At 45.3% G+C, this 15,848-nt stretch overlaps 1 protein-coding gene across 1 annotated transcript in view; it reads right to left on the reverse strand.

Moving 5' to 3' along the window:
* IGF2R (insulin like growth factor 2 receptor) overlaps positions 1-13,397 on the reverse strand; it is a 59,854-nt gene extending 46,457 nt beyond the window's left edge. Inside the window, exons 1-2 of the mRNA XM_074818651.1 lie at positions 13,160-13,397; positions 5,156-5,289 (exon numbers count right to left, since the gene is read on the reverse strand). Coding sequence (XP_074674752.1) covers positions 5,156-5,289; positions 13,160-13,392 — 367 coding nt within the window. The 5' untranslated portion in view covers positions 13,393-13,397. The remainder of the gene's footprint in view (positions 1-5,155; positions 5,290-13,159) is intronic.
* Positions 13,398-15,848: the final 2,451 nt, after the last annotated feature.

Here is a 15,848-nt window from a genome sequence, read left to right on the forward strand (position 1 = left end):
ACCAACTAGTTTCAAGTACTACAGTTCATTCCTTCCTCCCACAGGCTTCTTTTTATCAGTTTCTCTGCCTTTATGCCATTTATACAAATAGCATCAGCACAATATGAGAGAGAGAGTCTATCACAGAATCATAGAATGGTTTGGCTTGGAAGGGACCTTTAACAGTCATCTAGTTCCAACCCCCCTGCAGTGAGCAGGGACATCTTCCACTAGATCAAGTTGCTCAGAGCCCCATCCAATCTGACCTTGAATGTTTCCAGGGAGGAAGCATCCACAACCTCTGTGGGCAACCTACTCCAGTGTCTCATCACCCTCATCATAAACAATTTCTTCCTTACATCTAGTCTGAATCTACCTTTCTTTAGTTTAAAGCCATTACCCCTTGTCCTATCGCTACGGGCCCTACTAAAAAGTCTGTCCCCATCTTTCTTACAAACCTCCTCTAAGTAATGAAAAGCTGCTATAAGGTCTCCCCAGAGACTTCTCTTCTCCAGGCAGAACAACCCCAACTCTCTCAGCCTGTCCTCATAAGGGAGGTGCTCCAGCCACATGATCATCTTCATGGCCTCCTCTGGACTCACTCAAGCAGGTCCACATCCTTCTTATGTTGGGGGCTCCAGAGCTGAGCACAGCACTCCAGGTGGGGTGTCACCAGAGCAGAGTAGAGGGGCAGAATCACCTCCCTTGACCTGCTGGTCACGCTTGTCTCGACACAGCTCAGGATACAGTTGGCTTTCTGGGCTGCAAGCACACATTGCTGGCTCTACTTAATCATAAGTCTACTTAATGAAGAACTCACTGGTACAGCTTTGCACCTAGGCCAAATGTTGTTTCATCTTAAAAACACACTTGCTGGGACTTTGCCCAGACTGTTATCTCCTCTCACTCAAGGCAAGCAAGACTACACTACACTCAAGTAATATAGTCTTCAGAGCAAAAGGAACAGAAGTAAGCAAACTCAGCAGGAAGAGGGTACAAGAACCTCAAAAATTTTATGTTGAACTGCAGCAGAGAGAAGGCAACTGTAGCCACCAAACTTGCAGGTAAAGCTGAAACAGTGGTAATCAGAATGGAAACCTGATGCTAACCCACACAGCATTCCCTCAGTAGCTCTGGGCTCTTCCATTCATGCTACGTATACTCACACTGTGTTACAGGAAGGCACATTAAGATGCTCACACCTAAGCAGCCACTCACAGCATCCCCTGTATAACCAGGGCAACAAGTATTACAGACTGTTCAATAACCCTCTGCCTTCTCAAGTGAAGGTAAGAGCGAAGACATGTCAGCACAGAAGAACAGCAGTGTAGTCTAAACCTGCACATGCAGACGTGTGTGCAAGGTATGTGCCTGGCTGAGAACCTGCAACAGTAAAGCATGTTACCACTGCTGCGGTCCAGTGCCACCTTCCAGGCACCTGGAGGCTGTCAGTGGTTTCTGCCTTTTATATCTCCTGACACTCTTGCTATCAAACGGCTACCTTCAGGTTTTAAGACTTCCAGCACTGATGCTGGCAAAGGTGCCATGCAGGTTTCTTAAACCTAAGAGCTACACATTACTTTGAGAGCAAGATTGCTACTTATCACATCATTGCTTAGAAGATGCTGGCAAAGTGTCCTCTTTTCTTCTCTAGATTAGCAGAAGGAAGCCAATGCAACTTTCTAGGCAAGAGCTGTGGATAGTAACAATATGCACATGTGATTAAAAACTCTCCAGCTATAAATGTATACAGTTATAAACCCCAACTTAGCAGAGAACTTATGGTAGCACCATCTGAGGACTCACCTCAATGCTCTGTAAGCATTAGCTTTCTCTCAACATTAATTGCACTAAAGGCACTTGTGAGTCGACTTCAACATCACACTCAGTTAAAGGGATATTCAAGAAAAATCAAGTTAAGCCAGTACATCCTGTTTACTACAGGCCAATATGCATGCTCTCTTCCCCCTTGCATGCTTAGAACCAGTTTGGGAACTCAGTAGAAATTTTAGCAAGAATCTCTTTAGTGGCACGTGACTCATGCCATTCCTGCTCACAGAGCAAGTAGTTTCATGGAACACCCCCTGATGCCATCAGCTTCCCATGAGCTTCCTTCCAGAGCACCAGTTCTGCAACCACCTTTACTGTAACATCAAGCTCCCTCTTCAGTGATCACTCACATTTCTTTATGACTTTAGAGAGGTGTTCCTTCCACAAATCACCTAGTACAGCTCATAAAAATTAGTAGATACTTCATATTACACAGTTGTGCTAAATCAGTATCAAAGGTACTGTTCACAACACCTTTTGCTCATTGACTCCTTCTGTTCAGCTGTTTGGAAGGAGAAAGACAATCATGGAAGATATCCAATCAGTTGTCCAGAAGCAGGGTGCATTTAGGTGGCAGCTATAATCTCATGTCCAGTCCTTCTACTGCAGCTGGACAAAGTGCACGTTTCACCACTCAGGTCAACAAACAGTTACAGCAGTATTCCTGCTTTTAATTTTAGTAGTAGTTCAGCTAAATGGCACAGGAGTCACTAGGTGTCACACTAAGTTAAATAAGTACCACATCATTTCCATCCTCGCTGTCATTCAAGAACTAAGCGTTTGCCTACATGCTGAAAACTTCTAAGGTAAATCATTGAAGCTGAAGAGCTTTTTCTAGGAGAGGCCTTTGGGGTCTCAATGCCAACCCTGGTATGTCACACTGACACACAGTTAATGTTAGCCACAAGGTTTCCCTTGGACACAGACTGATTACTGTCACAGAACATACAGCCTTACCACCTACCAAAGCTCGGAGCAACAACGAGACCCAATCCTACAGCTGTCACCCCTGGCATAGCCGATATTCAAAATCAAAACTATTGTTTGCAGTGAAAGTTTTTTTCTGAAAGACTGAAGAAAAGATCTGATTAAGCCCATATTTGAAGAAAGCTTACAATTTAGCAAACTATCAGCTGGCAAATTGTCCTTCTTTCCCCAAATCCAAGCCTTCACTCAGTTTTGGCATACAAATAATCTCATATCAGATGGATTGCGTAAAGACAAGTACACAGCTTAGCTGGAATCTACACTGGGAGTCTACATCTGCCTAGACCTGGATCAAAGAGATTCTTTTCTCATTATGAGTCTTTTTTTTTTTTTTTTTTTTTTTTTACAAGCTAGAAGCTTGATAACCCATTAGCACGATCTCAACTCGGTGTGATGGTGCTGAAGCTCCAGTGCAACTAGAGGTGGTACGATGAAGCACGGCAGGCATCACTAGTAAGTCTCAGACTAAGCATGAACAAGAACAAAACTTAGACAATTTGACCTATAAAACAAAGCAAACTTCAGTGTCGATGTTAACTGCACTGCCTTGATTTCTTAATTTATTGCAGGGTGGTTAAAAAGGCATCTTACTTGACCAGGATTTCTGGCTTAACCCTTGAAAGTCAGTTAAACCGACTCTGCAAGGCCAAGTTATGACTGTTGCCAAATCCTCTTCCATCCAGTAGCAGTCAGACAATAAGACACTCAAGGTTTGCATACAGTGGAATATTTGATACTGCTCATGGTCATCACCCAGCTCTGCTCTCCCTTCCTCTTTCCACCAGAAGTGTGGAACAAAACCTATGCAAGCCTCTAGGTCTCACACTTTCCTGGGGAGAACAGGCTTCCTCAGGCTCACTCAACTTGCCACATTCCAGTCTCACTCAAAAAAGCATGTTAAAACAGATGCCCAGATGTTGCTTCCTTTTCTAATCCACAGGCAACTGAAGCCTCAATGCACATGAGTCAAGACCCACATGAGCAGGAAACAAAATTCTTGCTGTACATTTTAGGAATGAAACACATTAACAACATCAAGCGGTCCGAGATGTCACACTCCTCAGAGCAGAAGATGCTACTACATGCAATTGCAGTTTGAAATCAAATGCAATCTAACCAGTCATCCCAGAAAACTCTGGAGCTTGAATATACTGCACTTCATAAAAGAAACCACGTAGCCATGAATTGAGATATACTTTTATTCATGCACCCAGTGATTTTATAAGCCTGGGTTGCAACACTAGCAGCTTGTTTGAAAAGCACTGATTGACCACAGTCTGAAACCAAAGTATCTCTACAGTTAATGGCAAGGGATGGGGAGAGTGGAGGCTGACTGCATACAGTCAGCATACAGGCAAGAATCTTCCTCCTCACCATCTTCCAGCCGTTCAAGCTCAAACGCTTTTACTGAAGATTCATAGCTTCTCATAAGAACTGTCTGCCAATGGAAGGCAAGATTGACAAGCATGTTAAATTCAGACTTCAAATCTGCAGATACTAAGAGGCAGTCTGAAGAGATATTACTCTTCAGAAAGCTATTGCTTTATTCTGTAAGAAGTAACAGTTAACTACCAGAAAACCTCTTCATCAGTATTCATATATTATTGTTTCATTAGCTGAAGCACAGAAGCAACCTTGAAAGCGACAAGCATCCATGAAAATAAGCACACAAACACTGTTCAGAGCACAAGGTGCTTCTGACTGATAGAATATTGTGCAAGCATATGTATAGGAATATGCCAGTTTCATATTTAGATCAGCATGCACAAGTCCACCACTCCTCAGAATACCAATGACATCTGTGAACTACTGAAGCAGTCACCAGATTTGACAAGTGTAACTGAAAACAGAGGACTGCATGTAATTGACTTCCTTTCTGTGTGTAACAACTCAAAGACGACATCCCAGAAGCTTAGCAATACTCCAAGATTGCATTACGGAGAGTAACCTGACTCTGAACAAAGAGCTGATGTTACACAAGGCCAAATTGTGGTATAGTTTAGAGCTGTAACTTAAGTTTCATCCTGTGTTCAATATCAAGCTTCAAACACAGCTGTGCACAGCGCATATCCTGCCACAGGTAGATGCATTTATTTCTACTTGAGACAGTCTTGCATATTTCACACTAGATAACAGTTAACTAGACCATAAGTTTCACTGTCCTGTGAAGTGATTATCTGCAATCAGGTCATACCTTCCCACAACTCCCCAGTAAATCTACAACAGAAAAAAAGTTTTACACTGTTCTGAGCAGAAAAAAAAAAAGAATCTTTGCTAACATGTCAAAGTTTGCCATAGTTATAACCATTCATTAACATAACTCTGAACTACTTATGAGGAAAGACACTTGTTTACTTACCTACAGACAGATAGGTCTTCTTATTGATGTCATACGCACAGACTGCACTTGATCTTCCACACTCTTCAACACCAAAACAGAAGTTTATTTTATAAAGCACATGTTTGTCCGCATCAATTGCTTCCCATGTGTAACTGAAAAGAAAAAAAAAAGCCTGTCAGTTGATATTCATATTGACTGCGCTGCCATTCTCTAGACACCACCCCTGAAATAACCAATTTATAAAGCTAAGAGCACCACTAACTCGAGTTTTATATTTGTGATCTGTAAATACCAGAAATTGTTATTGTGTCAGGGCCAAGAACAAAACAGATTTAATCACTTGAGGAGTGTATATCAGGTCCATTTTACCCTTTCTTGAACACTCAACTACCCATTCTTCCCCATTAAATCTCTGTGAGGGCCACTCTGACTAGGTATATCACAGGTGGCGAGCCTTTTTCCTAGAGAGCCTGATAAACATCTTTGATAGGCTGCACACTACTGCACTTTAGCAGAACCCAGTAACAGTAGCAAGTGTTAAGTGTAAGTAGAACAGAGCAGCCAGTCTCATCCTGCCTGTCAGCAGCAGAGCCACCTAGCTTCAGAGTCAAAATTCGGGTTGAGATTCTCGCAGCATTCAGACTGAAAGATGCTAATAATGCTTATTAGGGCCTAGCTGCACCTTTATGCATTTTAGATAGGTATCTATCTCCATACTGAAAGGACAGTTTCCGAAGCATGATGTCAGAAGCTGGAAATCAAGCAGAGCTATCCACGGGATGCTCAGTGAAAGATCACGCTAGCTAGCTACAGCCGTATCAAAAGTCAGCTGTCTAAAAACTGATAAAGGAGCATGAAGCTCTGGTTAAATACAATGGGGAGTAAACTAGAGTAACAGAAGAACAAAATTAAATGGAGGGTAGTCCAGAGGTAGAGCAAGGATTTGTTTCCCTCACAGCAGTTGCCAAGACTGCAGGGAGTTGAGGTCAGCTGCATGACACAGCACCACCCAGTTTTGAGGCCCAGGTCAGCTAGTTTGGAGTCAGGAGTTCTTTAGACAGCCTGGCTTATTAGCACGGTGCTCTGGCCAAGTTCTGTTAAAAAGGCACAGCTCAGTAAACATCTGCCATCAGCTTGGCTCAGCCACACCTCTTCTGGTGCTAGCAGTAGCCTGAATCCTCTGAACAGTGTTGGTATTTGCAACATAAGAGATTCCCCAGCTTCCCTTTCTATCCCAAGTGGAAACTTCAATACAATTTAATAGAGTTATCACATCAGAAAGCTGAGGACAGCACAGTGACTTAATAGGTATTCCTGCTATTTACAACTCATACAGGGTTTAACGCATCTATCTGCCCCATAGAAGCATTTGTCTTAATCTACAGATTAGTACCAAATCCAGCAAGGGAGCTCAACTATACTCTCTCAGCTATCAAGAAATTAGACACTGACCAGAAGCTTCACCCATAAAGTTTGTTTGTCTTAACTCTAGCTCATAGGTGTTGCACCACTTGACATTACTATACCCCAGATCCCCACAAGAGGAAAACCTGTTCTTTTTCCACTTCTGAAGCCAAATCCTTGGGTGAGGAAGGGGCAACAGCAGTTTAGCTACTTTACTCCCACCTCTAATCAAAGAGCCAACAGTAAGATAACACATACTTTTCTATTTAATTACTGACTACAGGGTTCTTGGCTTCCCCGTACTACAGCAGCCTTATTAATTTCAGTCTGCTAATGGCTGGAACAAGTTCGGGACAACTACAAGAGTTCTCACTGTGAACTGAAAAAAAACCCACCTTTATGTCCTAATTATATTGGGATATAAAGGCTCAAATATAATAATATAAGGCTCAAAAAATAACTTACCAGGTACTGAGTCATACCTAAAATACCAATAAAAATACTTTTATCAGATACTTAAATCAGATTCAAGGACTGTGTCTCAATCCTAGACAAATACTTGCCATTATTCTTTCCTCATAAGCAGGCAGAGCTGACATTTTACAACCGTACTGATTATTGCTCTGAGCCAGCTTCTTGCATTTCTGAAGTGAATAAAGACAATCCCAATGCAGGATGATGATAACTAAGCTGCAGTACAGAATAACCAAAGTTCAGAAATGGAAGAAAGCTTGACAACACACGATCACACACACACAAATTTAGAAGAACTTGATTCTACATTCCAGGGCTCTGAAAACAGCAAGGGATTAAGACTAAAGCTGTTTTTACTTCCAGAAGAAAATGCATTTTAATCAAAATACAGTTTCTTCTTAATGAAGCCCCAGAAAGTTAGCATTTCACTGAAAAATTCCCAAGGGCTCCAATACTCTTTTTTGACTGGTTTTGGAAGACAACAAAAAGGTAACATATAATACTAAGGCATGAAGGTTTTTTTTTTAGAGAACTTGCAAATTAAAATCTGTTTGTGAACTCAATGAGAATCTAAGTCCTCCACACAACAGAATTATCACTCTGAGAGATTAAGGGTTTTGCTTTCCCAGTTCCATGTTATGAAACAGAGGAAATCAACATCTTCAAGTCAGTTCACCCACATGCCAGAAGCAAGAGAGAAACAAGATGAGCAGCTTACAGAACACAGGCAAAGCAAGTCACTGAAGCCAGCCCTTCCCTCCACCCTTTCACAGGCCCCTGTACAGGGAAGGCTGAGGAGTCCTTCAAAACAGTCCACAGAAAGGAAGTAAGAAATCCCACGTTTAATCATGTTCCAAACCACAACTCCAGTGGCACACAAAAATGAAAATCTAATGCAGTTTCAGAGTAGTATTACTTTCAAGGAAGTTCAGAGGACTTTTTTGGTTTTTTAAATGGGTGGGAGGGGCAGGGCAGGATTTATTCATTGGGAGTAACAGCAGGCTGGATGCAGCCTAAGCAGCTGTTCTCATCAGAGAGATGCAAAATACACTTTCACAGTAAAAGCAAAAATTATTTCTCCCACAAGTAAGACTCCTGGCATTAAGCCAGTGCCTGGGAATAGTTTCAAGTCGCATGTGCTCTACTTTCCAATAAAATACAAGCTGACGTCTCTGCTGCATCCCATAATGGAAACAATCTGTTGGCAATCACATCACCCATCCTGACCATGGCTGAGGCACACAGACCAGCTTCCTCCTCCAGCTGCTCAGCACTCACCTCCGCCAGCACTGATGCATCATTTAATTATCCCCTCGGCGGGGCCAGCAAAGTTATCTTGTTTGAAGGGCTTAAGCTATCCCAGATTCGATGCAGTTGAGCTAGTTTAGGGAGCTGTTATACCAACAGCTTTAAAAAGCGACAGCCTTGGTCATGGGCTGGGCTGGGAGGCTCCCTCTTATCCAGGGAGCTCAATACAGCCACTACCTCATGGATGACACTGTTCAAGCAGCCATTTCTGGTGCAGTTCAAGATTTGGGCTCAAACGTGACATCTGCCTCGATTAAAACTGTCAAAGGGTTATTTATGCTGAAACCACAACACAACACCTGCTTCCCGATAAACCCAACCATAGACTATCCCAGTTAGAGGCCTGATACCTACACCCATGTCAGTCCCCCCAGGCCAGGCTCTCCTCCTCCTCTGTGTGTTGCTGGCCTCGGCACCAGACACAGGCTGGACCCAGGGACTGCTCTCTCTCAAAATTAACTCAGCAAAAACAACAGGTGCGTGCGCATGTGCGTGGAGAGGGGATTGAGCCCTGTCAGCTCCCAGCCTGACTCTCAGCAATTTCTGGCCACGCACCAGCAGCAGGAGGGAGGCAGGGAATGAGGGCGGGCCAACCCAGGCCACTGTCGAAAGGAGTTGTGCAAGCAAGGTCCAAACAAGTTACTGGGAATTACCTTGCCTGCAGGTCAGCCTTTCCAGCTACCTAGCTTTGTTTTTAAGACATTTAAGTAACAGCATGAAAAAGAAAATTAAACTACTTTTCAGCAAGTTGTAAGATCAAAAGAGAGTGCTGCATTTTTTTGCCAAAGAGAAGCAGCAATTCATGGAAAAAAATAACATGAAAAAGGGAAAAGGGATATGACCTTGCAAATCAGTAGCTCAGGCACTGAAGTCAGACAAGGTGCAGATGGCTAACGGCTGTCACAAGCACGTGCATCCCCACGCCAGAGACACTTTGAGGTCTGAGCACTAGTGAACCACTTCAAATGCAACAGAGCAGCAGAAAGACTATTGCTACCATTCTCATACACACGCTCCAGCTTTTGGTTCTCAAACTCTTACCCACAGGATGGCTGCTAGGAAGAAGAGTACACCCGCTCCAAACAGGTTACAAAGAAACATGCATTTGCTCCCCGGGAATGCACTAAAGTGGCTCATTTTGCTGAAGGGGTGTTACACAGACAACCCAGCACAGAGACAAGGCAACCTACAACCACAGAGTTGGAAAGTGATTCATGTGATTATGCATCCACACAATTTTGTGCCCAGCAGCTCCTCACCTATCAGAACACTGCACAGATGAAACTAATACCTGAAGGTCTTTTTGAGCAGGTACAACCAGTATGATCCCAGGTAGACAAGCTCGGGAACAATTTCCAGGATGGTCATTTCAAATTTGAAGCTGGCAGCTCAGATCCACTAGTTGCCACAAAAACCACTGTTAGATGTGCCTAACACTTTAGCATAAATACATATGGTAAAGAAACCTCTGTATCAAAGCAAGTTGTCCTTACAAAGAATGGGAGCTTGAATGGCACAAGGTACCAAAGCTACTGCTGTGCTTCAAGAGCTTTTTAATGCCCTACTCATGCTTAGCTCTGCTCCAGCTTACCTGTCACTTTTTCCAACCATCACACACAGTGCATGTCTTCAGGCAAGTTTTCTTGCATATGCATCATGCGTAATAGCCTTACAGTTACACCACAAGCTGTTAAGCTTTCTCCATCCAAAAGACATTTGGTCTTTCATGCTACACTGTAAACCACATCTGCTACATCATCTTACAGAATGCGTAAGAAAAGGGATAGCAATTTGAAGTTCAAGTACACAAGAGCTATAGGCAGCTCATGTGCTGAGAAATTACATTTAAGCCATTATAATGGCAGCTGCCCAGGCTTGTGAAGCAACCGTGCACATATGCAAATAAGTCCAGTAATAGCTGATTTATGACATCTCCCACTTAAATATGTCAAACCACTTAATAGAGCTGCGCAAGTTCACCTAAAGGTCACCTCTCTCTACTAAGCACATGCTTCTTCACCGAAGCTAAGTGAACACTAAAATCCAGGGTTTCCAGCAGCACAGAAGAGCACAGTTGTGGTTTCATGACAAAGGCTGAAAAGAAGGTGTTTGAATGAACACAACTGTACATACAGTCAACTGTAGGAGCTGTGTTATTAAAAACGGCATTAAATGTAGACTGCATAATAACAATCCTGAGATGTACAGCAGTTTAAGGAGTTTTCCTTCCACTCAGGAGTCTAAAAATTATAGAAGTTATGCACCAACTCCTATCTTTGCATAGTAGACAACAACATTACCTGTCATCAAATCATCTCTCATCCAGGGTAGATTGTCTCTTCTGCTTGCTGTTTTGCCTGATAATTTGTTTTGCTGCTCTGCCATCACACTCAAAACATTTCCTGTAATTTTTTAGAGGGTTTTACAGTAGCTTCCCCAATGTTACACAGAAGGTGAACACAAACTGTCAAGCTTTCTTTTGTTTTTAAAGTAGATAGATTTAAAGAACAGTTCACAAAATTAACTCTAACTCCAGAATTTGTTTCTCCTGTGTTGTCACATGAAAGATGTACAGGGAAGAAGGAAAAACAGGAAAAGAGATCAAACTGGCTAGTAACTTCCTATATCCAACCAATTCCCTGTATTCCTTCTCAGGTGCTCACACTGCAGCAAACCTGGAGACACCTCTACACAGAAGATAGAAAGTGAATTCGAATCAAGTCACACAACAGCACAGTCAGCTGTCGGAGCACTCAAAAACAAAGGAGAAAGCATGACAAAACCAGTCACTCACTACAAGCCATAATATTTGACAAAGTTTCAGAGAAGGAAAGCTTTTCTTCTTTACCCAGACTGTCCAAGCATACCAGCAGTGACGCTACACAAAACAAGAAATCAGAACCACTAACTCAAGTTTAAGTAGCCTCATGCCACAGTTCCTGCACAAAACAGTTCTGATGCCTTTCCTCCTCCCTGCAAGACAGCTGTCCTAACCTGGGTATCACTCTACTCTTACTTAAAGGAGAATCAGTGCATCTTCTAATCCCCAACATTTTCCTTCCTTGCCTACCTTTCGACATTCACATACCAGACAGAGAAGCTGCTGCAAACTTCACCAGCCCTATTAGGCCACACAAAAGTCAGGACACTGTTTTCTTAACAGTTGTAAAACAAATCAAAACCTTGTCTTAAGGCAGTGCAAAAATAGGTTGGTCAGGAACTTGTCCTGTACACCCATGTTGTATCTTTTGTCTGAGACATCAGCTAGCAGTATGTTTGCATTGCGTAACTGCATCATCCCTCGCTTGGTAGCTTTTCTGTAACTGTGCCCGAGATGACACTTCACCACTGATCTCCATGGGGTCTTCCCACCTGTCAGACTGCAAGTTCTTGTTTTTTCCTTCACCCTTTCTAGACTACTAGGCATAAATCCTTCGAAGCAGTTTTTCCCACCATGGCACAACACCACGTGCATGTTTTTGAAGCAGTCCATCTTAAAAGGAAAACTGGCAATTATGCTATCTATTCACAATTTATTTTTCACTTGCCAGTAACAAAAGGAAACGAGCTTAAGTAATTTGCAACCAAGAAGAGACTGCATGTCTGTCAATGGCACTCCCAAATATTCCTCTAGTCACAGACATACAACAAAACCAAGACAGACATTAATAGGACTTAATGCTATTCTCAAAAATAGGAACTGCTTGAGAATCGAGTCATTTAGGGTAGTTTTTTTTCAAAAGTAAACAATCATCATTAGAGTCAGAGGAGTTAAATTCCCTTCAGAAGCCACAAAATAGTTTCTCATTTCTGTCTCAATTGTACCATTAGGGTGGTCATCTACAGAACCATTTTTTGCCATCCTCATAGGTTAACCTTGCAAGCGAACTTACTTTCTCCCTTCTTCATCATTTAACAGTATCATGCCCCAGATTCCACGAGGAGGAAAGCCCATTCCTTCCAGTGACCCAAGCTCTGCCCTCAGTGCTACAGTCGCTGTGTCACATTGGTGCCTGCCGAGTGCCCCTGATTGAGATAATGTATTCCTATAAGGACCACTGCATATTCTGGCTAAATAGCAAAGAAATTAAGACTAGCGAGATATTGTTACCAGACTAAATTCATGCCTGAATTCAGAATAGGAACATGCCAAAACATGAAGAATAGTGCAACTTCCACATAGCAGTTCTCATTTCTCAAAGCTTTAACTCACCTGTAAATAACTTAATGGCATTTGGCAATATCCTTAGCAAAAAGGCGGCTATCAAATGATGCCCCTTCCAAACCACTTTGGGTTTTTTCACACTAGAATGGATACGGTGACAGAAAGCAGCAGTCTTTACGATGGGCGACTCGAACAGGCAAGTCTCCCCATCTTCTGACCTGCAGACTTCCTGAATCTGCAGAGTCACATGTTGAGGTCCCACAGGGGACTGCTCCACACCGCCAGTCTGCAGACACCCCCCAGTACACCCTCCGAGAAGACCCACGCAGCCTCACCCCTGCACCGCGGCATGTTCGCTACAGACCAAGCTCGGTCTTGTGCCTGGGAAGCTCTGCCCGCCCGCCCAGCCGCAGCCGCCGCTTCCCCCGGCGCTCCCCTGCCTGGCCCTCGCAGCAACGGGCCACCACAAGCCCTGCTCGGGCCGCCTCGGAGACGGCGCCCGCCCCACCGAGCCCCCGAACTGAGCCCCCGCACTTCCCGCTCACTCAGACGCGGCCCCACGGAGGGCAGGAACGAGCCTGGGCACCGGGAGACCCCCCTCGCCCCACACTCCGCCGGCTACAGCCCCTCCCCGCGGGAAGGCCCTCTCCGGCCGCCCCCCCGCTGCCCACCTGCACAGGTCCCGATAGGCGTCGCTCAGGGCCGCCGCGGCGGCCCCACCGCCTCCCTCGAGCCCGAGGGGCAACGACAGGAGGACGAGGAGGAGCGGGGCGAGCGCGGCGGCGCAGGGCCGGGGCGGCGCCGTGTAGGGGCCGGTGGGGGCCATGGGTGCGGGCCGGGCCAGGCCGGGCAGACACGGCTGCCCCGGGACGTCAGGCGGCGCCGGTGACCAGCGGCACGTCATGTGACCCCCGTCCGCCCACTTCCCGGTCATGTGACCTCCGTCATGTGCGGGCGCGGCGCTCACATGATGCACCCCTTCCCCTGCTGTGGGGGGTGGGGCCCCCCGCCCCTCGGCCCTGCACGCGCGGGGAGCGCTCGCTGGCCGCGAGCTGCCTCCCCGCCAGGCCGCGCGCGCTGTGGGCGGGGGGGTGGGGTGCGCGGGCTCAGTCCTGCGGCGGGGCTGTGGCCGTGCGGCGGCACTACCGCCCGCTGGCGGGGAACAGGTGGCCCGCGGCGCCCTCCTCCGTGTCCCCCGATGCCGGCTGGGTGCGCGGGCCAGAGCTGCTGCCTGCCCCAGCTGCCGCAGGGCAGCTCCGGGGACGGGGCTCCCGGCGGGGCGGCCTGCCCGCCCGCTGCGCTCTGCCCGGAGGGACGCCAGGCCTGGTGCCGTGCCGGCCGGCTCTCGGTGGGGTTGGGTGTGCGGAGGCTCGCCCTGTGAAATGCGCCGTGAGGGGCACGGTGGCTGAGTCAGAGACGCCGTGTGGAAAAAGTTAAATGGGGGTTTAAATAAGTTACACAAAATGCACTGCGAAGTCTTGGGGGAGACCAGAAAACTGAGCCCATTAGGCATGGAGACTGGGGAGGCAGCGACAGCAACGGGGTTGGCTGTATCGCAAGGATTGCTACCGCAGGAGGGAAGGTGGCATGGTGTGGAAATGATCCCGTTTCGAAGGGCGGGCAGGAGGGGAGGCTTGCACAAGGCAGCAGCCTCGTCAAAGGGAAGGGGAAGAGGTACTGTCCTACCACCTCTGCCTCCTAGACTGCTGAGAAGAGCCAACTGGCCCGGAGCTTACACAATAGATTATTTCCAGGATTTAGCAAATTTTAACAGGGGTGCTTAACATTCAAAAGACGGACTTAGTATTTAATTTTTATGAAACTGCAGTTAAGAAGCAAAGCACCTTTGAGCGTGGAAAGAGGCTTTAAGGTGGGGAGAGTGAAAGAAAAATAAAAATTACACTCGTTAAAGACAGCTGTCTTATTTGTGTGAAGAAATTCTGTTCACTAATTGGGAATGCTTTCCAAAAGTCATTTGCACAAAGAAATGCAAAAGGTTGAAATAGTTTCTGTTTTTCTTGCCCCATTCCCTGGCATCTGAAGGAATAAAACAGCACTGAAGATCTGCCTGGATGGCAGTTTAACCTGACTCCAGGCTGCTGTGATCCACTCGTTTCTTCTTCCTTTCTCTCGGTTACGTATTCCACTTACCTTCTTTTAAGTAGCTTAGTTCTTCTGCAGCAGGGTTATAGATGCTGATCTGGCTGAAAACTAACATACTATTTTGATTGTTCTAGGAAAGTTTTCAGCAGTATCACTTGGCCAACTTGGCTCCCTGTGTATCTGCACAAACACCGACACCAGCTCAAGAAGGGGGAGAGGAAGCCACAGCTGGTGCTGCAGAGGGGTAGGAGGCCCCAAGTAAGATCAGCTTTAGCTACTGTGAAATTTCACCTGACCAGAGAAGCCAGAAGTTACAGCTCAAGTCAAGCCAGTGGCTCCCCACTGCCATGTGCGGCCTCAGCCCATGGTCCCCTCTGCCTGTCTGCTTGCACTCAGTGTGCTAGTACTTGTGCAAAGCTACTCAACTCGGTTCAACTCATTAGTCCAACAAGAAAAAATCACCTGCCGAAAAGAAGGGAATAGTTTTTTGCTGTCTCAGCAGTTGTAGCAGCTTAGTGAAGTGATGAATCCTGGCACAAGGGCAGAGGAGCAAGAGGAAGGTAAAGCAGAGAGAGGACCCCATTGGTTCAGCTGTGACGGCAACTTAGCTTTTAGAGTTATCGCAGCCTAACCTAATAGCAGTGTTCTCAGCTGATGAAGAGGGGACGACCTTCAATCTTTATGCTGGAAAGAGAGTTGCGACATGAAACAATAATCAGTCTTTGCTCAGAACCTAAGAAAAAAATTAATGAGAAGGACTGGGTAAATGCTGTTATCCTTGGCAGTTTTCTGTTACTTTATGATGGGTTATTCCCAACTCTGGCTCTTTTGTTTCAGTCTTCAGTGAATTCCTTAACGCTCAAAATCTGATTACTCAAGCAGTTGTCTGCTTTTAAGACTCTAGCCTGTATAGTCTAAAGAAAGACAAGCTTGATGGCATGAACTCAAAGGCTCAAAGGAAGGCAAAAGCAGTAGACTAAAGGAATACCAAGGTTATTATTTCTGTGGTTACGTTTCTTAGACTTTGCTGCTTTGCTGGCAGGACCAGCAACACTCACTGTAGACAGAGCAATGTAAATACATAAGACTTATTGGTAAATTCTGTCTCTGCTTACCAAGTTAAATTAAAAATGTATTGACCAGGAAATTCAATGCAGACAGCAGTGCAGGCAGACATACTGTAGCTTCTGATCTTATTAGCTACCTGAGTTTCTGCAAGTAGAGCTTTATTCCTGAAATTTTCTTTGTGTACCTTTA

The sequence above is a fragment of the Strix aluco genome, chromosome 3 (genome assembly GCF_031877795.1).
Source record: "Strix aluco isolate bStrAlu1 chromosome 3, bStrAlu1.hap1, whole genome shotgun sequence".
NCBI lineage: Eukaryota > Metazoa > Chordata > Aves > Strigiformes > Strigidae > Strix > Strix aluco.